General features: G+C 43.8%; 1 protein-coding gene across 2 annotated transcripts in view; it reads right to left on the reverse strand.

Annotated features, from left to right (window-relative positions):
- Positions 1-25,199, reverse strand: part of mio (GATOR complex protein mio) — a 534,566-nt gene that overhangs the window by 440,421 nt on the left and 68,946 nt on the right. For both annotated transcript variants that reach the window (XM_070532612.1, XM_070532613.1), the window contains exon 2: positions 20,607-20,677. In XM_070532612.1, coding sequence (XP_070388713.1) covers positions 20,607-20,677 — 71 coding nt within the window. The remainder of the gene's footprint in view (positions 1-20,606; positions 20,678-25,199) is intronic.

Raw genomic sequence — 25,199 nt, forward strand, 5'->3', positions numbered from 1 at the left:
TAGATATTTTTCAAGATATGTATGTATGTATGTATGCTTTATTTCCACAAAAACTAAATACAGCTTTGCGGGGGTAAAGTGGGGAAAAAAGCTGCTTGTAGCAGCTTGACTAGCCCCAAATACCCTTAAAAATACAAAAAGAAAATAAGGGAGCAGCAGCGCGGAAATACAGTTTTCCCAAGTACACACATATTCAAGCATTACAACATATCATGCATAACCATCGCAAATCAGGCGAGGAAAAAAAATACAACAAAAACAAGATGTGAGCAAGCAAGCAAAAACACGAAATCTCACTGCACTTCAAAAGCACACAGGCATTGTACAACTCACATATGAGAGAAAAAATCAAGAATATCAGGAGGAGAACAAGTTGCAATATCAATTTTATTAACAATAAGATCGTTTAATAACCGAGGTAGTCTGGAGCACAGCATTTGTGATCCATAGTTTGTGCGCGATTTTGGTACGTGCCAGTACTCTGACTTTCTTGTGCTGTATGGAGTTTCGTGTAGTTTTAAGTTAGCCATAGAAGTAATGTAGTTGATGTTCTTTTTCTGTTCATTTTTATACGCAAGCACTAAACGATAGTTTAAAAGGGCCTGTACTTTCGGTGTGTTAAGTTTATGAAATAAATAAGCTGAAGGGAAATCGTATGGTTTATTGCAAATAGCGCGAAGAGCCTTCTTTTGCAGTATGTACAGCCTTTTGATATTTGTGTCAGAAGTGGTAGCCCAGACCGAACAACAATAATTTAAATGGCTGAGAAAAAGTGAATTATATAACAAGCACTTAATAAAGCGAGGAAGATAGTTCAAGGAATAAAATATTCCAGTGATTTGTGAAAGCTTACTAGCAAGAAAATCTATATGGCTCTGCCACGTCATAGTATGATCAAAAAATACACCTAGCGATTTTACCGAGTGTACAAGTTCAATTTTAGAATTGTTCATTAGCAAATCTTCCTCTAGAGTAATTTGCGTGTTCTTAGCGCAAATTTACGTAAGCAGTCTGTACTCCTTGACTACACAATGCCTCTATGACTGCTGATATCTCTACTGAATCAAATGCTTTTTCATAATCTATGAAAGCCATATAGAGAGGCTGATTGTGCTCTGCGAATTTCTCAATAACTTGATTGACAACATGGATGTGATCCATTGTAGAGTATCCCTTCCTGAAGCCAGCCTGTTCCCTTAGTTGATTAAAGTCAAATGTTGCCCTTATTCTATTGCAAATTATGTTGGTGAATATTTTATATAATACTGGGAGTAAGTTAACAGGCCTGTAATTTTTCAGTTCTTTAATGTCTTCCTTTTTATGTATTAGAATAATGTTTGCATTTATCCAGTTTTCTGGGACACTTGTAGTTGACAGACATTTCGTATAGAGAGCCGCCAGTTTTTCAAGCATTATGGCTCTTCCATCTTTGATTAAATCGACTGTTCTTTCATCTTCTCCTGCCACTTTTCCCCGTTTCATGTCTTGCAAGACCCTTCCGACCTCATCTCTAGTTATAGGAGGAGTTTCTGTATCCTGCTCATTATCGTTCCGAATGGAGTTCTTCCGAGTCCTCTGGGTACTGTACAGGTCAGTATAGAATTCTTCCGCTGCATTTATTATACCTTTGAGATTGCTGATGATATTGCCACCTGCAGTAGTGGGTACAGTGCAAAAGAAGAGGCGGGAAGGACAAGAAAAAAGAAGTGTATGTGCTACCCTCACCCACTCGATAGCCTGGTCCCGCTGCCATTGTTTTTCAGAAGCCAGCTGTCCTCATTAAAGGTCCCCAGTCCTCTTTGGAGACACATGTCAAATTGGTGGAGGTGCTGGGTATTTCTCACTAATGCCGCAGTCTAACAGCCTTACAGAATGCTTAAACAGGACCATCAGGAACATAACCTTTTTGTACACCAATGTCCAGCACAAAGCATGAGATCATATTTTGCCTTATGCGACCTTCACGTAGAATACCGCCGTAGAAGAAACAATTCGCTTTACACCATTTCGTCTCCTTTACGGCCACACAGTTGAGACGATGCTGGACGCTATGCTGCCATGTCAAGATGATGAGTGCCTAATTACTGACACCGAAGAATTTGCTCAGTGCGCTGAGGAAGCCCGCCAATTTGCGCGGCTGCACATCGGTCAGCAGCACTACGCAGATGCACGACACTATAACGTCCACCACAGACAAGTATGCTACAACCCCTGTGACCATGTGTGGGTGTGAACTCCTGTTCGCCGCTGTTGACTTAGTGAAATGTTGCTCAGCCGGTATTTGGCCCCGTACAAAGTGCTGTGCCGCATTAGTGACGTGAACTATGAAGTCATTCCCTTGCGGCTAAACACAGCGCAGACAACAATCCAGCCCTGACATCATTCATGTCGCACGCATGAAACCATATGTTGCGTGTCCATGATTATTTTTTCTTCATTTCTTCATTTTTTATATTTGCACTCATATGTGCAGCTAATGTGGTTACCTCACTGTGTCTTTAGACTCTTGCATGTCACACTTCACCTCTCCTGTACTTGTGTCTTTCCTGTCGCTGTCACTGTGTTCTTTGTTCCAGCATCTGCCTTGACCATGTTTTTGTTTTCCATGCACCACTTCTCAATCATCAAGCCAAGAACCTTTTCAAGGAAAGGGAGAAATGCAACCTGCAATAGTGCGGAAAGTGCAAAAGAAGAGGCCGGAAGGACAAGAAGGAAGAAGTGCATGTGGCCGCTCGATAACCTGGTCCCGCTGCCATTGTTTTTAGGAAGCCAGCTGTCCTCATTAAACGTCGCCAGTTCTCCTTGGAGACATGTGACAATATTACCCTGCATATCTTTCAGTGCATACATCTTGGTTTGTCCTATGCCAAGTTTCGTTCTCACTGATTTCAGGCTGCATCCATTTTTTTACAGCTTCTTCAGTCTTTCTCACATTAGAAGTTCAAGTATCCCTTGTTGATCAGTTTTGACAGTTCTGCGAATTCTAGCTTATCTCTCTAGTTGGACACTTTCATTCCTTGTCATTTGTTTATTAGGTCCTTCGTTACTTGGGAGAGCTTGCCTACTGGTTGCCGTGGTGCCTTGCCTCCCACTTCGATAGTTGCCTCTGAAGCCAGCCTAGTTAGGGTTTCATTCATTACCTCTATGTCATCTTCCTCTCTCTTTTCTAAGGCTGCATATTTGTTTGCAAGTACCAGCCTGAATTTGTCTGCGTTTACCCTTACTGCCTTTAGGTTGGCTTGTATCTTCTTGAGCAATTTTACTCTTTCTCTCTACAAATTGAGGTAGATCCTAGCCCTGACTAACCTATGATCACTGCATTTTACACTACCTAATACTTCCACATCCTGCACTATGCTGGAATCGGCAGAAAGTATGAAATCAATTTCATTTCTTGTTTCACCATTAGGGCTTTTCCAGGTCCACTTCCTCTTGCTATACTTTCTGAAAAAGGTGTTCGTTATTCGCAGTTTATTCCTTTCTGCAAATTCTACCAACATCTCCCTTCAAATGTTCATAGAATCGACACCGTAGTTGCCAATTGCTTGTTCACCAGCCTGGCTTTTGCCCACTTTTGCACTGAAGTCACCCGTTACTACAGTATACTGAGTTTGCACATTTCTCATCCCTAATTTAGCATCTTCATAAAACTTCTATATCTTTATCATTATAAGGTTGGAGCACAGGCTTGTATAAACTTTATTCTATGCCTCCTATTTAGCTTTATTACGACTGCTGCTACCCTCTCAATATTGCTGTAGAATTCGTCAATGTTGCCCGCTTTGTCCTTATGTATTAGGAATCCTACCCCGTATTGCTTCTTATCTGGGAGACCTCTATAGCAGAGGACGTGGCCATTAGTCAGTGATGTATAAGCCTCGCTAGTTCTTCTAGCCTCACTAAGGCCAATGATATCCCAAACAATGCGTGACAGTTCCTTAAAGAGGCCTGCTAAGCTAGCTTCACTCGAGAGAGTTCGGGTGTTAAATGTTGCCAGGGTCAGTTTCCATTGGCGGCCTGTCAGGGTCCAGAGATTCTAAGCACCCTCTGCTGCATTACACGTCTGACCGCTGCCTTGGTCAGGTGCTCCGCAGCTGCTACGAACTCAGGGCCATTGGTTGATTGAATGAGTCATTTAGGAGGGAGAGGCTGAATACTGCACCAGGGAGGCCAATTCATGTTCTCGTAAGGGAATGTCTTTTGTTGAAGCTTAAAGAACCTTCCTAATTGCATTAGTATAGCCCCACTGGCTCTCGTCAAGCGCCACTCCAAGCCTGGAGATGTAGTTCACTGGAGGAGGTGAAATTCAAGCTCGTTATCCTCAGATTAAAAAAAAGATTCATACGAGGATTCGAACTTCTGACTATGACAACCGAGCATCCGACATAGCTCAGTCAGATAATCCTGTAGGCGGCGAGGCTACCTTATCACAGAGAAGCCCAGCCCAGAGGGTCTTACATGCCTAAGAGATCCCTCGATTTATCCACCATTGGTGGGTTTTGCTGATCGCCATAGGCTGCACATCATCATCATCATCATCAGCCCGGTTACGCCCACTGCAGGGCAAAGGCCTCTCCCATATTTCTCCAACAACCCCGGTCATGTGCTAATTGTGGCCATGCCGTCCCTGCAAATTTCTTAATCTCTTCCGCCCACCTAACTTTCTGCCGCCCCCTGCTACGCTTCCCTTCCCTTGGAATCCAGTCCGTAACCCTTAATGACCATCGGTTATCTTCCCTCCTCATTACATGTCCTGCCCATGCCCATTTCTTTTTCTTGATTTCAACTAAGATGTCACTAACTCGCGTTTGTTCCCTCACCCAATCTGCTCTTTTCTTATCCCTTAACGTTACACCTATCATTCTTCTTTCCATAGCTCGTTGCGTCGTCCTCAAGTTCAGTAGAACCCTTTTCGTAAGCCTCCAGGTTTCTGCCCCGTAGGCGAGTACTGGTAAGACACAGCTATTATACACTTTTCTTTTGAGGAGTAATGGCAACCTGCTGTTCATGATCTGAGAATGCCTGCCAAACGCACCCCAGCCCATTCTTATTCTTCTGATTATTTCTGTCTCATGATCCGGATCCGCAGTCACTGCCTGCCCTAAGTAGATGTATTCCCTTACGACTTCCAGTGCCTCGCTGCCTATTGTAAACTGCTGTTCTCTTCCGAGACTGTTGAACATTACTTTAGTTTTCTGCAGATTAATTTTTAGACCCACTCTTCTGCTTTGCCTCTCCAGGTCAGTGAGCATGCATTGCAGTTGGTCCCCTGAGTTACTAAGCAAGGCAATATCATCAGCGAATCGCAAGTTACTAAGGTATTCTCCATTAACTTTTATCCCCATTTCTTCCCAATCCAGGTCTCTGAATACCTCCTGTAAACACGCTGTGAATAGCATTGGAGAGATCGTATCTCCCTGCCTGACGCCTTTCTTTATTGGGATTTTGTTGCTTTCTTTATGGAGGACTATGGTGGCTGTGGTGCCGCTATAGATATTTTTCAGTATTTTTACATATGGCTCGTCTACACCCTGATTCCGTAATGCCTCCATGACTGCTGAGGTTTCGACAGAATCAAATGCTTTCTCGTAATCAATGAAAGCTATATATAAGGGTTGGTTATATTCCGCACATTTCTCTATCACCTGATTGATAGTGTGACTATGATCTATTGTTGAGTAGCCTTTACAGAATCCTGCCTGGTCCTTTGCTTGACAGAAGTCTAAGGTGCTCCTGATTCTATTTTCGATTACCTTAGTAAATAGTTTGTACGCAATGGATAGTAAGCTGATCGGTCTATAATTTTTCAAGTCTTTGGCGTCCCCTTTTTTATGGATTAGGATTATGTTAGCGTTCTTCCAAGATTCCGGTACGCTCGAGGTCATGAGGCATTGCGCATACAGGGTGGCCAGTTTCTCTAGAACAATCTGTCCACCATCCTTCAACAAATCTGCTGTTACCTGATCCTCCCCAGCTACCTTCCCCCTTTGCATATCTCCCAAGGCTTTCTTTACTTCTTCCGGTGTTACCTTTGGGATTTCGAATTCGTCTAGACTATTTTCTATTCCATTATCGTCGTGGGTGCCACTGGTACTGTATAAATCTCTATAGAACTCCTCAGCCACTTGAACTATCTCATCCATATTAGTAATGATATTGCCGGCTTTGTCTCTTAACGCATACATCTGATTCTTGCCAATTCCTAGTTTCTTCTTCACTGCTTTTAGGCTTCCTCCGTTCCTGAGAGCATGTTCAATTCTATCCATATTATACTTCCTTATGTCAGCTGTCTTACGCTCGTTGATTAACTTCGAAAGTTCTGCCAGTTCTATTCTAGCTGTAGGGTTAGATGCTTTCATACATTGGCGTTTCTTGATTAGATCTTTCGTCTCCTGCGATAGTTTGCTGGTATCCTGCCTAACGGAGTTACCACCGACTTCCATTGCACACTCCTTAATGATGCCCACAAGATTGTCGTTCATTGCTTCAACACTAAGGTCCTCTTCCTGAGTTAAAGCCGAATACCTGTTCTGTAGCTTGATCCGGAATTCCTCTATTTTACCTCTTACCGCTAACTCATTAATCGGCTTCTTATGTACCAGCTTCTTCCGTTCCCTCCTCAGGTCTAGACTAATTTGAGTTCTTACCATCCTATGGTCACTGCAGCGCACCTTGCCGAGCATGTCCATATCTTGTATGATGCCAGGGTTAGCGCAGAGTATGAAGTCCATTTCTAGTCTCGCCATTCGGGCTCCTCCACTTCCGCTTTCGTCTATCCCGCTTGCAGAAGAATGTATTCATTATCTGCATATTATTCTGGTTTGCAGAGTCTACTAATAGCTCTCCCTGCTTATTCCTAGACCCTATGCCATATTCCCCCATTGACTTATCTCGAGCCTGCTTCTTGCCTACCTTGGCATTGAAGTCGCCCATCAGTATAGTGTATTTTGTTTTCACTCTACCCATCACCGATTCCACTTCTTCATAGAAGCTTTCGACTTCCTGGTCATCATGACTGGATGTGGGGGCGTACACTTGTACGACCTTCAATTTGTAACTCTTATTAAGTTTCACATCAAGACCTGCCACCCTCTCGTTAATGCTATAGAATTCCTGTATGTTACCAGCTATATTCTTATTAATCAGGAATCCGACTCCTAGTTCTCGTCTCTCCACTAATCCCTAGTAGCATAGGACGTACCCGCTTTTTAGCACTGTATATTGCCAAGTGGTAGTGACGGTTCAGAAGGCAGCAAAACTGTGATTAACGAAACGAGCATTTTATTGGGCGAACTTGTGCCCTCAAAATAAGGCTACACTTAAGAAAACAATGGTAGCGGCGAACACGATCGGCGGTCGTCGAAATCTGATCAGCAGGTCAAGCGTGTCGGCTTTTATACATCAGTCGTCGAATGTTCCAGAGTAATCGCTGGGACCCACGTGCCTTCCACAAAGTTCTACATTATTCGCGTCACGCACACATGCAATCAGATTACACAAGCTTCGGTCAGAGACAGCAGATAGAAGCATCGATAACATTCCAGAAAGTTCCGATACATACAGGCGCATCCTGCGCTGTGCAATAACATTTGTTAGGCGGCGAAATGTGTCGCCCAATAAAGACAAACAAGTACACATATCAATATGCTTCATTTGTCCTCTTAACTTCACTGAGCCCTATTATATATTGAATATATCTTTATTTCCAACAGATTGGGGGAGACAGGGAAGAAAAGCTGCAAGTGCAGCTTGAAAAAACACCCTGTCCCCTATGACCACAAGACATGGGCAGCGGGGAGCTGCCGCGTGTTTTTAACTATACAAAAATACACAGTTTTGCAAGAATGCATGAGAAGCGCTAAGTGAAAAGTGAGTAGTTGTGCGTAATGAAGTTACAAATTGTTTCACATATGACAGATGAAAAAAAAAACATATATACACATATATATGTAATATAAATGTGAACAAAAAGCTGTAAATTCATCTACTCTGCACTTCTGAAATAGCTGGCCATATAAACATGAATATTAGTACCGCTGATTTAGTCGAGAAAATTCTGACTAGGTAAGGGCACATATATCAATGCCAGATTTGTTTTAAGCATTTAAAAGCCTTGGTAAGTTGTTTTTTAGCATTTGCGAGCTGTAATTAGTTCTAAAATGGTGTACAGTTCAGGGTTCTGTGTTTCTTGTGAAACGTGAGAGGACAAGTTCTTCTAAACATGATAATTTAACAAGGGATAGATCGCTTTTCCTGTTCATGTAATAAAACTTCTGCAAAAGTCGACGCTTATCGATTTCGTGTGCTGCGATAATTTTAAACTTGTCAAATAAATGCTCGGTGTGTGAATTGTACGGAACATTTGCTAGGACGCATACTATCCTTTTCTTTAATAAAAATCATTTGTTTAAATTCGTATCAGTTGTAGTGCCCCATACGAGGTGACGATAATTGAGATGAGAGGCGAATAAGGCGTTGTATAATAGTACTTTAACTGATGTAGGGAGAAGGTAACCGTTACGGCTTATTATACCTGTTATCTGACTCAGTTTTTGCGTTACAAAGTTTTATCCATTTTGTCCCAAAGTTTATTCCATTTGCTGCCCTCTAATTCCTCCAATAGCACTTCTAGACTCGCCTCACTGGATACCGTTCTAGTGTTAAATGTTGCCAGGTTCAGATTCCAATGGCGGCCTGTTCGGATCCAGAGATTCTTAGCACCCTCTGCTGCGTCCCAGGTCTGACTGCCGCCGTGGTCAGTTGCTTCACAGCTGCTGGGGATTGAGGGCCGGGGTTTGATTGTTGTATTCATATAGGAGGTTGTGGCCAAGTACTGCACCAGGGTGGCCAATCCTGCTCTGGTAAGGGAGTGCGCAACCGCTTCTGGTCACCGGGATCAGGCCTCCAGGCCTGTTTGTGCAATTTTATCAACATGCGGATCTTTTTCATTTTTTTATTTTTGTCCGGTGGAAAATTGCGCGGCACCGGGATTCGAACCACAGTCCTCTTGCATGCGAGGCGGATGCTCTACTTCTACACCACTGCTGCACCACTGATGAGAGTAAGATATCTCCAACCTGGAATGATGACAATGGAACAACCACGACAGCATCACGACCAGGACCACGCACATGGTGGTACAAGCAGGTAAACAACTCGGGCCACTGGGTCAGCGTAAGAGACTAAATAGATAGATAGGCTGAGAGAGATAGAGAGAAAACTTTATTTGCCACTGCAGGGTTGGAAGTTAGGGCAGGTAGGCCTAGTGTGGCTCCCAGATGGGGGCGACGTCTTGGGCCCACAAGACGAGCTCCAGTTGTATTTACTTGTCTGCTCTTGTCAGCAGCTGGTTCCAACCCTCCTCGGAGGGAGCTGGGAGTAATGATTGTGGGGGAGGGCTACCCTCGCATCCCCAGAGAATGGGTGCCCGAGTGACGAACACTCCATGGTCGCACTTACTACAGACAGGGTCGTAATCCCTACCAGTGATTAAATAAGGCCTAGAATGACTGAGAACGCAATCAGTCTGCACTCTGCAAAGCATGGAGGCTTGCGCTCGGTTGAGGTCGGGGTGGGGAGGCAGGTACATGTGTCTCGTCTCCTTGTAGAAGTTAGTAATTTCAGCCTAGGATTTGGGAGCCTCAGCGAGAGCATCTGTGTTCGAGGGGTCGGCCGCCCGGCTAGTTAGGCCTCGGGCTAAACGGTCGACCCCTTCATTTCACAGAGTTTCCCACGTGAGCACGTACCCACACTAAGTTTACAGTTCTGTCGAGAGCACAATAGCAGAGGATGTGTGCGGCAGGGAGACAAAGTGAGAAATTTTGGATGGCTTGTTTAGAGTCACTGAGAACCATGAGTGTGTGGGGATCCGTAATGGTACCTCTTTGGCAGCAGTGGAGGAGTGCGTGCGTACTGTAGTGACCCTGATGAGAGTCGTGGTTGATGTGGCTATGCAGGCCACGTATGTGTTAGAGTCGTATTTCGCTACATCCATGTACATGGCATGTTCGTCGGCAGAGTAGGTGGTGTCTAACCCCCGTATGCAGAGATGCAACTTAAGTCGAAGCACATGCTTGACTTGATCCGAGTGACGCCTATCGGGAACGCGCCGAAGGAAACGCAGTGAGCGTCTTTGGGCACGTTAACGCCAGCCGTCATCTAAATCAAGTCAAGCATGTGCTTCGACTTAAGTTGCATCTCTGCATACGGGGGTAAGGCTTGTGCCTTCAGTTAGCGGCACCTATCGTGGCAGCTGGGTAACACAATCTTGGCCATGGGTTTGATGACCAGCGGACTGCAGACTCCAGTTGGGAGGGCAGCAGTGGGGTGGATGTCACCTGTAGGGTTGATGTGAAGATGGTTAAGAATGTAACAACCATGTTTGGTGCGAGAAATGCGGTGCATCTGTGCAGTCTTGTGTGTCTCTATCAGCTCTGTGAGGGTGTTGTATACTCCAAGCTGGAGGAGAAGTTGTGTGCTGGCGGACTGGGGCAGTCCCATCGCCGCCTTGTACGCTGAGCAGATGATGCTATTTACCGCCTCTTCGTCGTTGCGGTGGAGGTGGTAATATGGGTATGTGTAGACAATCCTGCTAATGAGGTAGGCTTGTATGAGGCAGCAGAGGTCGATCTCACGCATTCCCCTGCGGCAAGTGGTGATGAGGCAGATTATGCCGTGGATTTGGTGGGCTGTGGTTCGGAGGCGTTGGATGGCTTCCAAGTTCTGCGTGTTGGTCTGCACCAGCATGCTTAACACGCAGAAGGTCTGTATGGGGGGTATGGAGTGGGTGGCGATGTGGAGCGTGATTGGATCTGGAGGGTCGGCGAACAAGTCTGTCTCGTATAACTAACAGTTCAGATTTGGTGGGCGAACAAACGAGACCGTTTGACTGCATGTAAGTGTGAACTGTGTTGATTGCCTGTTGAAGTTAATCTTGTATCTCACCATTCGAGCCAGAGTTTGTCCAGAGGATGATATCGTCGGCGTATTTTGAGCGCTTGATGTGGAGTATGGTGTCCAGAAGTGAGGGAAGGCCTCGCATAATAACGTTCCATAGGAACAGGGACAAAACAGCTCCCTATGGTGTTCCCCGGGTGCCCATGATGACTTTGTCGCTGCAGAGGTCTCCAATGTGGAGTTCAGCAGTGCGGTTGTGGAGAAAGTTGGCAATATAGTTGTAGGTGCAAGAGCCTACATTCATCTGTGAGAGGTTGGTCAGTATAGAAGCCTGCGATGCATTGTCGAATGCTTTACTGACATTGAGGCCGAGAATGGTGCGTGCCGCTTGGATAGGACCAGGATGTCCTATCCTATGTCCTATGTCCTATCCTATGTATGTCATGTTGTACCTGCCACATCATGTTCTGGGTAGAGAGTCCAGCCCGGAACCCAATAATGGTGGAGGGTAGGAGATCCTCCTTCTCTGCGTGAATGTGGAGTCTGTTTGAAAACGGCTGAAGTAGACAAAGAATTACATTAGCATTAAAAATCAAGTCGGGACATTTGGCTGTTCCAACTGGGTCTAGTTGGGACACGGTATATTTGCCGTATTTTCTGGTCTATAAATCCCCCCCCCCCCTATCAGCAGTTTTTTCAAAAAAAAAAAACTTATATAAGTCGCACCGGTGTATAAGATGCAACTCTTCATTCAGTAAGCGATATAAAAAGAAATACAGTGACATTTCATTTTGTGGATGCGGGTCTCACTCATTGCAAGTGTATCAGTGTCATTCCAATAGAAGTGCGGTAGCAGTGATATGGACACTCCAGGCGCATATCTGCTGTCGTGGTTACCGTGATGTTCCGTGTAAAGCCCAAGGACGATAACATCGTCCCTGCATGCCTTATGCTGTATGTGCAAGTGAAAATGTGTGATGGTGAGCCAAATCGCACACAAGGGAGGAAAGCAGGATGGCAGTGGGGAAGGGAGGGGGCTGGCTTGTACTCTGTTAGCAAATGTGTAGTTTGTGCAGCAACACCCGCCGCATCTTGAAAGTGATCTGCAGATGCGACAACTACAAAGTCTGTCGACTTGCAGTTGGCCTGTCGCTGCTCGCTGCTCCATCCTTCTCGCACGGTGCTACGAACCTCAATCACGAAAAGAGCCTGGTACCTGCATAGCATGCACACAACCCGTACAAACTGCCAGAGGAGGTCAACCCAGCGTGCTATGCATGGCCATAGCATCCAATCCAGAAAAAAAAATATATACATAACTTGCATTGTTTTACAAGACGCACAGATGAAAAATTCAGGAAAAAATGTGGCTTATACACTGGATAAATGTAGTACCCGAAATGCAGGGCTGTCTTGCTAAATTCGGCATTGTTGGAAGTATGTGCTGCACCTATCTGGTTAAAATTACCATACCTGGTGAGTGGTTCTTTAAGGTCCCACTCCAGCAGCATGAACACTCCATATTCTGTTCGTCTTGAGCAGCTGCAGCGGCTCCTCTGCTTATCGTATAAAGTTGACGTACATACCATTGAAAACCTTAGTTTTTGTAGGTTCTAAATATATATATTACATGCGAGTGGATATGCAAGCTTACAAAATAAATGCCAATGAACACGCTAAGGATAAACAGTTTTTGCTGTCTCAGTTGTGACCACATTTTGAAGAACCTACAGTAGTGGCAGCATTCTAACTTGCGCTGCAACTTTGAATCGCAGCAAAAAGCTGCACGAAAATCGAGAAATGATACAATTTTATCGTTTCAGAAAAAATGTTTGCCTAGTGCCACCTATATGGATAGAACGAAAGCACTGAATGAGAAGTTCACTGTCCCTCCGAATGCAGCGTGTCCGAACATTTTACCTCTGTGACGTACATTTCAGACATCTCTCACTAGAATTCCCTGGTCACACTCATAATGCCCTCTAATTGTGTGCTGTTGCCTGCTAGTTGTTGGGCTAGGTCTGTACAGTGCAGACAAGGCTAGAGCACGTGCCAGCCAAGCAGTGAGGAGAGTGGGCTGCGTGTTACACGAAGTGAGCAGGGATCGCCTATTGTGTGCTAATAATACTAGCCTAAAATTACATTCAGCCATTTCATGGCGAAGGCAAATAGAGGCATACGATGGACGCACCCCTTTTCTGGTTCTTTTTACTGTTTGGCAAACCAAATCATAGTTTCCACTGCCTGGCAGTGAGCTGGAATGTAACTTGTAGTGAAGACCCAGAACACATGCACCAAGCAGCCGAATGTCTTACGTGTTTGCTTCCTCTTTACCTATTTTTTTGCATCGTCTTTTTTGTCATGTGCACAGCAGCAGCCGACAGTGCCTTTCTTTTTCTCTCACGGACTTGTTCACAGGACGAGGAAATACTGACAAGTTATTACATTCATACAGCATACTGAAACAGAGGCACCCTTATTCCGAACAGAGAGGACAATGCATGGTACACATCAACTGTCGCACACAGGCTCCCCCAGGATTTCATTACTATGGTTGTATGAAATTAAATTTATTCCTTTTCCAGGCACTTTCTGCGTGAAACGAATAATAAACAACACTACTCAAATGAGAGAAACTTGTGTTGCTGCTGTCAGTGTCGCGAATTCGATATCACAACACGGCAGTCGCAGTTGATAGAAGCCATATTGTCACATAGTAGTGACGGTACAGAACACAGTAGCAATACTGTAAATGATGAAACTAACTTTTATTGTGCAAACCTGTACCCACAAAAACAGGCTGCATTTAAAGCACTATGATAGCTGTGAACACGGCCGGCGATCGTCAAAATCTGATCAGCGGGTCAAGCGAGTCGTCTTATATACATGAGTCATCAAAGGTATCATCAAAGGTGCCCACGTGTCTTCCAGAAAGTACTACACAATTCGAGTCATGCATACATGCAATCGGATTACGCAAAGTTCAGTGACAACAGACAGTGGATGGAACCATCGATAACATTCAAGAAACTTCCGATACATACAGGTGCGACCTGCACTGGGCAATAAGATTTGTTAGACAGCCAAACGCAATCATTTGATAAAGATAAACAAGTAGACATGTCAATATGTGAAAATGATTGTGCAAAGAGCATTTGGAACCCAAGGTGACACTGCAAATGAATTACATTATTTTTGGCTAATGAAACATTTGTTAAGGCAATGACTTGGTTAATGCTGTGTATCGAAAATGTGGCAAGAACAGTACATGTGACCCAATGTAAAATAAAATATTCATTTTTACAATGTATAGCATTTATGTGCTCTGTATAGTACTATCAATCTTTTTCAGGACATCGGTTTGGTTTTATGTCATTTGGGTACAGAGACTTCAAGAACTAACCTCAACCTCCAATTTCCTGGAAGAAAAAAAGGGAAAAGGCTGCCTAAATTAATTACACAACCTCTTTTATATGTGCCATCTTTTAGATATGGGGGTCCTGCCTATACTGTGAGGTACATTTTTAATTGACATGTTCACTTTGTCATTCCTTTGCACTGCTCAGCTGATGACATGCAAATACAGGCCATCTGAACTGGCAGTGTCGCAGTGTAACATCTTTAAGAGTGCACTAATGTGCTGATGGAGCGGGGATCACACACAGCCTGCAATTCATATTGAGATAATGTTGAACCAACTGGCTTTTTACAGCAAAGCTGTATATGGCTAAGGTTTCGTGCATTTTTGTTCACCATGAACACAAGATGTTATCATCAATGGCTCATACCCCCGTAAGCATCCATGCTCCCGTAAGCAAGCAAAAAATGCAACGACTCGTAGCCCCATAATGCAGAGGCTACAAGCACACAGCAAAGTGAAGTGAACAGTGCTTAAATTCTTCCTAATCACACATACAACCTACAGAACAGCATGTCGAAAACTGTCATCATCAATCGCTCATGCCCCCATAAGAAAGCAAAAGATGCAATGACTCAGAGGCCCATAAGGTTCATGGCTACTCTGCATGAATTAGGTGCGATGACGCTACCCCTGTTGCCATTGTGGGTGATGTGGATGTGTTGGTACTGAAAAGGGAGTGGCTTACGTGTTTCATGTTGCATCGCTTGCGATGCCACACCACCGATCCGGCCAAACCAACAACCCAGTGGCGCACATGCATAGATTTGACATAATTAAAGAATGTGGTTGCAGTTGCAAGTGAAATAATGACCACAGATCAAGACAATAAATTAGTGTGCGTATCTTTTGTCACGATGACCACCCATCAAGCCAACAAACAAGTTCCTACCTTTGTTCAAAATTATGTGTAACCTCCGTGTCAGGTACTGAACAGCTTCGCTGGTCAACCACCTTCACAAAGTGGAATGGCTCCACTTTGTGGAATGATTTTTAAAGCGAAGCTTTTTTTGTCTTTTCCTTCAACTTTTCCACTGCTGCTGCTGCTGCTACTGCTGTCAGTGTCTTGCACCCCGTGCGGGGGTGGTGGTTCAGAGTGTGTATATACATTGCAGGAGGCAGGAGCGCAGCAAAGAGGAAAGGCTACACAAGAAAGTCGTTTGGACTTTTCCATCTACAGTCGTCAAAATGCCTACTTGAGTTCTCTCGGTGTTGCCACAATACCCTTCCGATGTCTTTAATTATCCATGACCCCGCGCAAAAGCATTGCAGAAACTGCAGCACCTACTTTTATACTAACATCGAACAGTTCAGAGGGGAGGAGGAAGAAAGAATGGTAGAGAGGATGTAGAATGGGTAGAACCGACGCAGTCATGAAACAAGTGAATAACAGCCTTGCCAGTCTTCGTTCGCAGCTCATATAGATGGCGGGAGTGTGGGAGAGGAAAAAGGTGATGCTAGAAGACGAGAGAACACCCCTACTAGACATGACAGTACTTGCGGACGAACTGTATAAATTTAAGTTGGGATATGTTTAAGCAAGGTACGTTTCTGCTATTTCTGAAAAATAAACACATGCAAATTTGTCAAGCAGACAATTGAAGCACAACGTGCAGACGTAAAGCTGCATTAAACACCTTAGCATCCAGGTGACCCCACGGAAGCAGCTGCACGTCAAATCAACATTTCTGTGCCCGCCACGGTGGCTCTGTGGCTATTGCACTCATTGAGGTCGCGGGTTCAATCCCAACCATGGCAGCCGCATTTGGACGGGGCTGAAATGTGAGAATGCTCGTGTACCTAGATTTAAGTGCACAGTTTAAAGAACTCACGGGGCTCAAAATCATAGAGTTTCTCACTATAACACCTAGAGGGTAATCTGGCGCCACCGTCTATGGGAGTTTCTTTAGGGGGCACCCTGCCGTCATGGGAATGACGGTATGTGTCTGCGAGGCTCGTGTTGGCTGGTGTTGTAAGAGGCTTCGTCTAAAACGTGGATATGGCTACGCAAATAACACGTTCTCAAAGTAAAATCTTGATAAAATGTTTCCATTCAGGCATATTACATCTTTACTCACCCACGATGCATGACCAAGCGAAGAAAAGCAAGAACAGACGACCAACTGTTGCAAAGCGAGCGCGAACCTTGTCGTCTGTCCTCCAACTTTAGCGGCCCGCTGATACTCCTTACGCAATATGTAGTCGTACACACAATAACAAGTTCTCATAGTTAAACAAAACATGTTTTCGCGTAATAATAAAGCTAAAGCAGCTTTTCATGTGCTGTTTTAGTAGAAAATGAATCATTGTGACAGACGGAACGGTACTTGCCAAGCGCGTCTTCAAGGTTTCCTGTCTCTACGAGAACGATGCCAATCCGAATCCACAATATACCGGCATTCCCATGCATACCGCAGCGCAGCAGCACCAGATTTCCCTCTAGGTAATGTAGTGAGAAACTCTATGCTCAAAATTATTCTGGAGTCTGCCACTGTGGCATGCCTCATAACCTGATCATGGTTTTGGCCACATACAGCCAAGCAGCTTCGTACATCCTTAAAACAATACGGCCCTAAAATTCAAATAAACTTTGACACTTCTGTCACGATGCAGTGTGCCATGTGAGGCAACGACTATGCTAACCTTTTCAGAGGTTAATGGCGCACAACCATGTCTCAAGCAAGCACATCTCACTCTGTGTATTGTGTATTAAGCAGACAAACAGCAGCAGTGAATGCACAGCAACGTTTGAAACCAGCTCACCGCTCTCGTATTGCACTAAACACTGAAGAGATTAAGCATTTGCTGTCAACATCGCCACTAATTATTTCATCAATCAAAGCCAATAGCACAGAAAGCTTTGCTTACATCGATTCCCTGTGTGTGGAATCCGCATGACTTTTTTTTTTTACTACTATACATGCACTATCTGCAAAATGTGATAGCCCCATCACACTTTCTTGTATGTGCTCGCAAGTGCTATTATATACACATGTGTGATTTGCTTTTTATTTATCATAGATATTCTCATAGATTTTATTCAGTTTTAGCAGATTTTATTTTTTCTATTCCGAGATGCTTCTGCAGGCTGTTCAAGGCTGACATGCAACTTCACCACTTGCACAGGGAGTGCTACAAGGGTGCACACTCAGAGTTACTGTATACGCTCTCCTTGGGAAGGGGTGCACCTACAGTAGTGCTTTTTGACTACACTGTACTGCTTTCCTCACATACTAGAACAGCGCAGCTCAGAGACAGTAGGCAAAACGCATATGCAATCTTTTGTCCCCAGTTTGCATAGCCAATGACACTCTACGCCTTGAGAAACAAGACAGGTCTGGCCATGCGATGTCTGCTGGTGGTGCTGAACAGCCTACTGCAGCCGCGCAGCTCATTAAAGCCTGTGCAGCTTTCTGGAGCCGTCGGTGCTTGACACCTGGCTGCACCTATGTATACGATGGGCAGAGCTGCCAGCACGGAGCTTTCCACAGCATTTATAAACAACACAAACACCGTAAATAGCTCCTTTTCTGTTCACTTTGTTGTTAGCTATACTTTCTTTTGGCTGTCTACAGCTGTTTACCCTATCCCTTGCTGGCTGACGTTCAGTGGTCAGCTGTCCACAAGGCCCTTACGGTCCAGCCAGCAGAACACTCTCCCTTTTGTGTCACAACCACAAATAAAATTGCTCACTCACCCTCTGCTCATGGCAGTTGCATTGTGACGGTCAGGAATGTGACCCAAAAGACAGGTTTAGAAGGAGACCAACCCAATGGTCAGCTCTGGGCATTTCTGATTCCCATGGACACACTTGGGGTATATGGATGAAAGTGATTTTCTCTTGTGTGTTGTTGCCTCATGTTACTTTTCCTACAAAATAGACATTAATTGACGCAAGCGACGAGTAGTTCGCTTCATGATGAGAAGGAATGAGTCATGCCATTGTTCAGTACATTATACTCCTGTTGACACTATGCGGAGCAACACAACAACGATGGCACGCCAGGGCAGCAGTAGAGTGGGAGAGATGCCTTTCTCAACCAAAGCAGATACCCCGTCATCACATGTGTGTTGAATCAGCAACAAATATTCTTTTCCGTCATGAGTGGCTGGCATTGCTTGGTGGTTGAATCTGAACTATCCTTAAAGGGACACTAAAGGCAGATACTAAGTCGATGAGGACTGTTTACCATTCCAGAAACCTCACAGTGCTTGTTTCGTGCCAAGAGAAGACTTAGTTTACAAGAAAATTGCATCTGAAGGATCCGAATACCTTATTCGAAATCCACATCTCGCACCACCCAACCGGGGGAGTGGTGACGCCATCACCACCCTCTGCACCCGTCGGTGAGTGAAACAGCGCCCGACAAACGGCAGTACCGAGCCAAGACAGAAAAGTGAATGCGCCGCTGCAGCTGCTTTTTGTTCAAGTGACGTAGCACGTGGAAGTTGAATTCTCTGCTACTTGCAGTTTTCACGAGTTTTGTAAGCCAGCAAAACCAGCGCAGCAGAACGCGATAACGAAACTACCAAAACGTGAAGGCGTGGGCGGTGCAGAGTCGAGCAAAAATGAAATTTTTCGATTACCCGCGTTGTTGTCAAGGGTAATTTCACTGAGTCCTTTTTCTAAAAATGAAACAGAACTGGACAAGTAGCATTTTATTTCATCTTATAATACAATACATGGATGTTTTTTGCAACTAGTAGTTCAGTACTGGTGACTGAATTTAACTGAGGAGTGCTTTCGACATCGAGCAAGTGCTTGATTGTCCCGGGGGAGTCTCTAATCATTACCTCAATTTCTCGATTATTAAAGTTCTGTTCACGATAATACTGGCCTTAGAGATTCTCTAGCACTCCTCTATCACTTTAACTTGACTTAGCATTTGCCTTTAGGGTCCCTTTAAGATGGCTTCCATGGTACCCCTACCTTAATATCACCCCGAACTATTAAAGGCATGCGTTTGGAAAACTGCTAACTGGATCGTCAATTACACAAACGTGTACTCAAGGTTATCTTTTTCATGTGCTTACAGCGCATAAGTCCTTCAGCAGTCTTTTTTTTTTTTCTTCCACAACTTCCAATTCCTTTTTTTCAAGAATAATTTATGTAACGATTCTGGAAAGCTAATCATAAAGCATCTATTTATCCTTGGGAAATTTCTTTCCAACCAGGTTTCATATATTTTGAGAGGCTATTTCATGCAGCTATTAGAATGCCAGTTGGTGATCTTGCGTTTAAGACTGACCTTGTTTGCCCTGATAGTTGGGTGTCTTTCTTTTTCACTAGCCAGTACAAGTCAAGTCAAGTCAAGTCAAGTCAAGTTTATTTACAACATGTACAAGGTACAGTGTTGCACCAATTATACCATAGCAAATATTCCTGCCGTAAATATATACATCTGGATAATTGCTATTCGTACTTGGCCACCTCCACCAAAAAAAACCTACGCTAGGCACTCACAAGTTCTGTTCAAGGTTGTCATTCCGACAAGCTGAATGCAGTGAACTTTGTACATGCATCTGAAGTTCAAGATTAGTTGTGTCAGCTATACAATGAGCAGTGGCTAGGTGAACCAAGACAATGGCTAGTACTAAGAGCAAATGATCACACTATACATGCAAATAAAGCAAAGATGATAGATTTGCATTTATAAAAAAGCTCATGCAGATTCGACGCTCATTTTTTAATTTATGTGAAGGTGGTTAATAAAATGCTCTAAATTTGTCCATTTCATTCCTGCGCATTTGGCGTAAGGGAAACCAGCGCAGGTGCATCTGCTCTTGCACACGCATACTAAGCAATGTGACAAATCTTATACTGCCTCGTATTTCTTCATTTCTTCTTATTTTAAATGTATTGCTCACTTCATGGCCAAGCACCTGTGGGTAAGTGGCATAGCATGAAAATCATCGTTCTCAACAACACGGGGCAATCATCTCAAAGAGCTGGTTGGAAGCACATGTACGATTGAGGCCTAATGGTTAGAAAAGGTTAGAAATGTATGCTTTACTAAAGGAATTGTACTTTGATTTGATGTATATTTGCTGCAATCAGGATATTTAGGTATCATTAGTTTTTATCACTGAACAAACCCACAGGAAACAAGGCCAGTAACCTGGACATCTATAAGGGTAGCAAGGATGGTAGTGCTCTCCTGCATGCAAGCTGTTCAGCAAAACAGCAGCCGCAGTCAAGAAAGTCCAGGAGGGTTTTGCAAGGGAAGCTTCACGAAGTGCAAAGGTAGGCACGGCAGAGGGAAGGGAAGGAAGGCACATGCTTGTGACTCACTGGTTTCCCTGCTAGATGCATCCTTCTCTGGAATCTGGAAGAGACGGATGTCGGTACCCACAAGCAGGAACCTGCATAGGACATTCCATTTTACTGCCACGTTACTTGAAATGAAAAAAAAAAATTACATGCTTTTAAGCTCATTTTTCTCAAGCTTTCAAGCAAGCAGCCTGTCATAACATTATATTTCTTGCATGCAACCAGGTTGTGTTGCATGCTTGCTATGATGAGAGCTTGCCTTTGAATAAGCCTACAGTTAAAATGACGACTATGTTAACATTAAAGGGCCCCTAAACAACCTCCGACATTTTTTTACACATTTCAAACACACATGCGCATTATTGGGTAGGGAATGTTGCAACCATCCCTCGTAAATGTGGCAGTGCTACGTGCCGTGGAAACACCACAAATTTAAGAAAAAAAAATCTCATGCTCCTCCCCTGGCCACTCCGGTGCCTCCTTCACATGTTGTGATGTCAATAGGGTGCTCCAGGTAACGTCAACAAGGGTAAGCACTGCCAATTGGTCGATCATCAAGAAATGACGGCGACAACCCGACGTGAGCTGACTGTGTTTTGAGAATGGAGGCGGCTCATCTTTTGTGTGCCACTGAACCTTACATGAAGCATTCCATTCAGCCAGCTTCATGTGGAGGGCCATCAGGGGAGGACAATAGGTGAGCCTTTCTTCTGGCATGTGAACGCAACCCGCAGCTTTCGCTGCAGTGCGTGCAGTTGGTGGCCGTGCGCAGCAAGATGGAGAAAGTGCAGGCAGGAAGGGTAGCAAAGGAGAGCAAAAAACAGCGACGGTCGCTGTTACCTACGGCCTTAAGTCCATAGTGGACAAGTACACACCATTTAGCATGTAACTAATTTTCGACCTCATGGTGGCTGAGGAGCCCTTTAAAGGTATGACACATCACATCTACCTTCAGTTCTCCAACTCCTTTCCTGTCTGCCAAATGTTGTCTCCATCTTTTTTAACCTGCCTATAAAAAAGATTTAGCACTTGCGCGTGCTGCTGCAGCCAACTTTGATGGGCCACACCATAAGTAAGATCTTGTTGAGGCTCTTGAAATTTTTTTCGCAAGAAACAAAAATGTGGTACATTGTAACAAGAAAGCTTGCATTACTTTCGGTTGCTTAAATGTTAGACTTTTTTCATTCCAAACTTTATATAGTCTACATTCTCCGGCCAATCTTGCTTGCGTCTTCTGACATCCAGAAGTTTGAGTGTTGAAACTTGCCTGATGTATTCCAAAATTATGGCATCAATTAGTTGAGGTGAATTTTAACTGCATATTTCATAGGCTTTTTTCACCAACTTTCTTGCTCACGCCATACCAGATGGCACTTCTTGTGCACCCGACCATTTCTTGCCTCAAGACTCTAGCATAGATGGTGGTTTGATTCCCGGTCAAGGGTGGCCACCTTGCGACATGGGTAGAATGCAAGCACACTCCCATCTTCAGATGTAGGTGCACGCTAAAGAACACCAAGTGGTCAACTGCGATCTCTAGTAGCATATGTGTCGCTTTTAAATAGTGAATCCATATTTTTAGTGAAATGATTTCCTGCCTGTACGTACCCTGCACAGTGACACTTCATCATCATCATCATCATCATCATCATCATCATCATCATCATTTATTGTCCCTTATGGACCCCTTTCTGGGTATTACATAAGGGGGGGGGGTGCAAACGCATCAATAAACACTATGGTCATTATTACACAATGGTTAACTTATTTATACAACAGCAAACAAAACTTAGTATGCATGCTAGAAGATGATAGGCAAGAAAAAGTAAAAACAAAGCAAAAATAAGGTACAAACCGACAGTAGAAAAAGTAGTATAACAGAGCAGTAAAAAAGAAGGTAGACGTTAGAGTAACAGCGCAGTAGTGGTAGGTTAAGGGTTTAAGAAACATGACAATAGGTGCGTAAATTTATCTGAATCCCTTTTATTTACTATACGGTCGGGTAACACATTCCACAATTCAATAACAGTAAGTAAGAAAGATCTGTTGAAGGCATTAGAGGAACCATGCAGACATTGTAGACTCAGGTTGTTAAACAGACGGTGAGAAGTGCGGTTGGGCGGAAGTAGAATAGTGTTCCTGAGGTGGTTGGAAATTATAATACAGTTTGTGGAAAAGGGAAAGTTATGAAATCTTCGTACGAAGTGTTAGACTAGGGATGCTGAGGGATGATTTATTGCTACTTATACTTGTATGTTAGTCATAGTTTGAACCGATAAAACGTGCCGCATGGTTCTGCACTGCTTCAAGTGAGTTAATAAGGTAAGTCTGATGAGGGTTCCAAATTTCTGAGGCATACTCAAGTTTAGTCCAAATGAACATTTCATAGGTGAGCTCGTGTATGGGAACAGGAAACAGAAAATATCTTTTGAGGAGGCCAAGTGACTTAGAACAGTCATTTATAAATTGTGTTATGTGTGCAGACCACAAAATCTGATTAGTGATAGTAACGTCGAGGCAACAGTAAGAGTCAACTCACACACAACCACTCTTAAGAACATTTTACCTTTCAGCAAATCCTTTATATTTGAGAGGTGCTTTGCTAATTAGAATGTGACCTATCCTGTGACCATAAACAACAAGAACACAGGTGTGGAGTAATGATCTTACAGCAGCAGAGAGTGTGCTTTTAGTTAGCAGCACTAATAGCTCAAATCATAAGTATGCATTATAGTTTGACATAATACTTCTGTGGAAACCTGCAAGGTGGAGAGAAGTAATTAATAAAGGGAAAAAGACATCCACCCAATCATGGCAATTGCTACAAAAGAAACCCACACGGGTTCCTCGAAAGAAAAGCCTCAAAGTTGAAGAAAAATTTGTCCTGGTCCGGGACTCGAACCAGAAATGAATGAATGAATGAATGAATGAATGAATGAATGAATGAATGAATGAATGAATGAATGAATGAATGAATGAATGAATGAATGTTTGGTGTTTAATGGCGCAAGGACCATGTATGGCCAAAGAGCGCCATGCCATTGGTAATGAGTTCACAGTGTAGTTATGAGTTTTATGAAATTGGTGTGTCGTGGCTGTAAAGGGGCCTTAAAAATAGTTGCTCTGAATTGCGTAAAATCTGTACAATAATATTATGGCCGTGACATGTGATGTGTACTATGAAGATTAGGATGCATTTGAAAAGAATTATACGATGTACAGAATATATCTGGTTCTAAAATTTGCTAGAGCACTATTGCCTCCTTAAAGCCCTTGAAACACAAGGGTCTGGAGGCATGTGCTATGCAAAACAGTTATTGCAGTGGCATCCTCTGGAATGAGGATGCTCTACGAATTTAATGGACTTGTGACATGTAAGATAACATCATTTAAGAAACCAAGGACTGCTTTCGTGTTAAATAGCGGTTCCTGTCCAAGAAACAATGCCGGGTGAAGAGGGATGTAATACCGGTATGCCAGAGAAAAATATTTCTTTCAGCTTCGGCCTCCCGACACTCCAAGAGGACATAAAGCACGGTCAGCCTCTCACCACATCTACCACAGGTTGGAGGTTCATTTCCAGTGAGTAGAAAATGATGGGTCCCAAATGTGTGTCCTATTCTGAGTCGACAGAATAGGACATCTGTTTGCCACGATTTTGTTGCAGAGAGCCAAGAACCTAACTGTGGCTTTATCACATGCAATTTGTTATTTATTTCAGCGTCCCACATGCGCTTCCAGTGTTGTCGCAGTTTCTTTCTTAAGAAAGGCTTCAGATCTGTGACAGGGACAGCAGCCGCAGAAAAAGTGGTTAGTGGTGTGAGTGATGTGGCCATTTTGTCAGCTGGTACATTACCCTCGATGCCTCTATGGCCAGGTACCCAACATATTATTACATGTCTATATGATAAATAAATGCTGCACAAGAGTGAGTAAAGTTCAATAAAAACCAGATTTGTAAACTTTTGTAAAGAGTTCAGCGCTTTTACAAGGCTTAACAAGTCTGTAAATACTATTGCTCTGTCGAGTTTTGATTTATTTATATGTTTTACTGCAGACAGTAGAGCATAGGCTTCTGCAGTGAAGATACTCGTTAAGGGGTTCAATACATCAGATTTGGAAAAAGAGGGACCAACAGCAGCATAAGATACACCAAAATGTGATTTTGACACATCTGTGTAGAATTCGGAACAGCAGTATTTTGACTGAAGTTCACGGAAATGCATAGCAATTTCGAGGTCAGGAGCGTGCTTTGTGACCTCCACAATGGATACATCGCAGTCTATCACCTGCCACTCCCAGGGCGGTACTAGCTTAGCTGGAGGCATTAAGCGATGTTCGAGAACTCGAACCAGAGACCACCGCCTTTCCGGGGCCGCCGCTCTGCCACCTGAGCTAACCATCATGTGCTAAATGTGCTGACCGTGCATACTTGCATACCGTGCATACGTGCATACCAGGCTACTTCCTGGTTAATGGATTGGCAAGTGAGGCACAATGCAGGTGCACCGAAAAAGGTATACCACTCGTGACCATTCGTCAATGGTGGTAATCGCGCAAGCATAAGCTGTCAAAGCACCATCTACTTTACACCAAGGCATTGCTGTAGCAGAA

This window comes from Dermacentor albipictus, chromosome 1 (assembly GCF_038994185.2).
Source record: "Dermacentor albipictus isolate Rhodes 1998 colony chromosome 1, USDA_Dalb.pri_finalv2, whole genome shotgun sequence".
NCBI lineage: Eukaryota > Metazoa > Arthropoda > Arachnida > Ixodida > Ixodidae > Dermacentor > Dermacentor albipictus.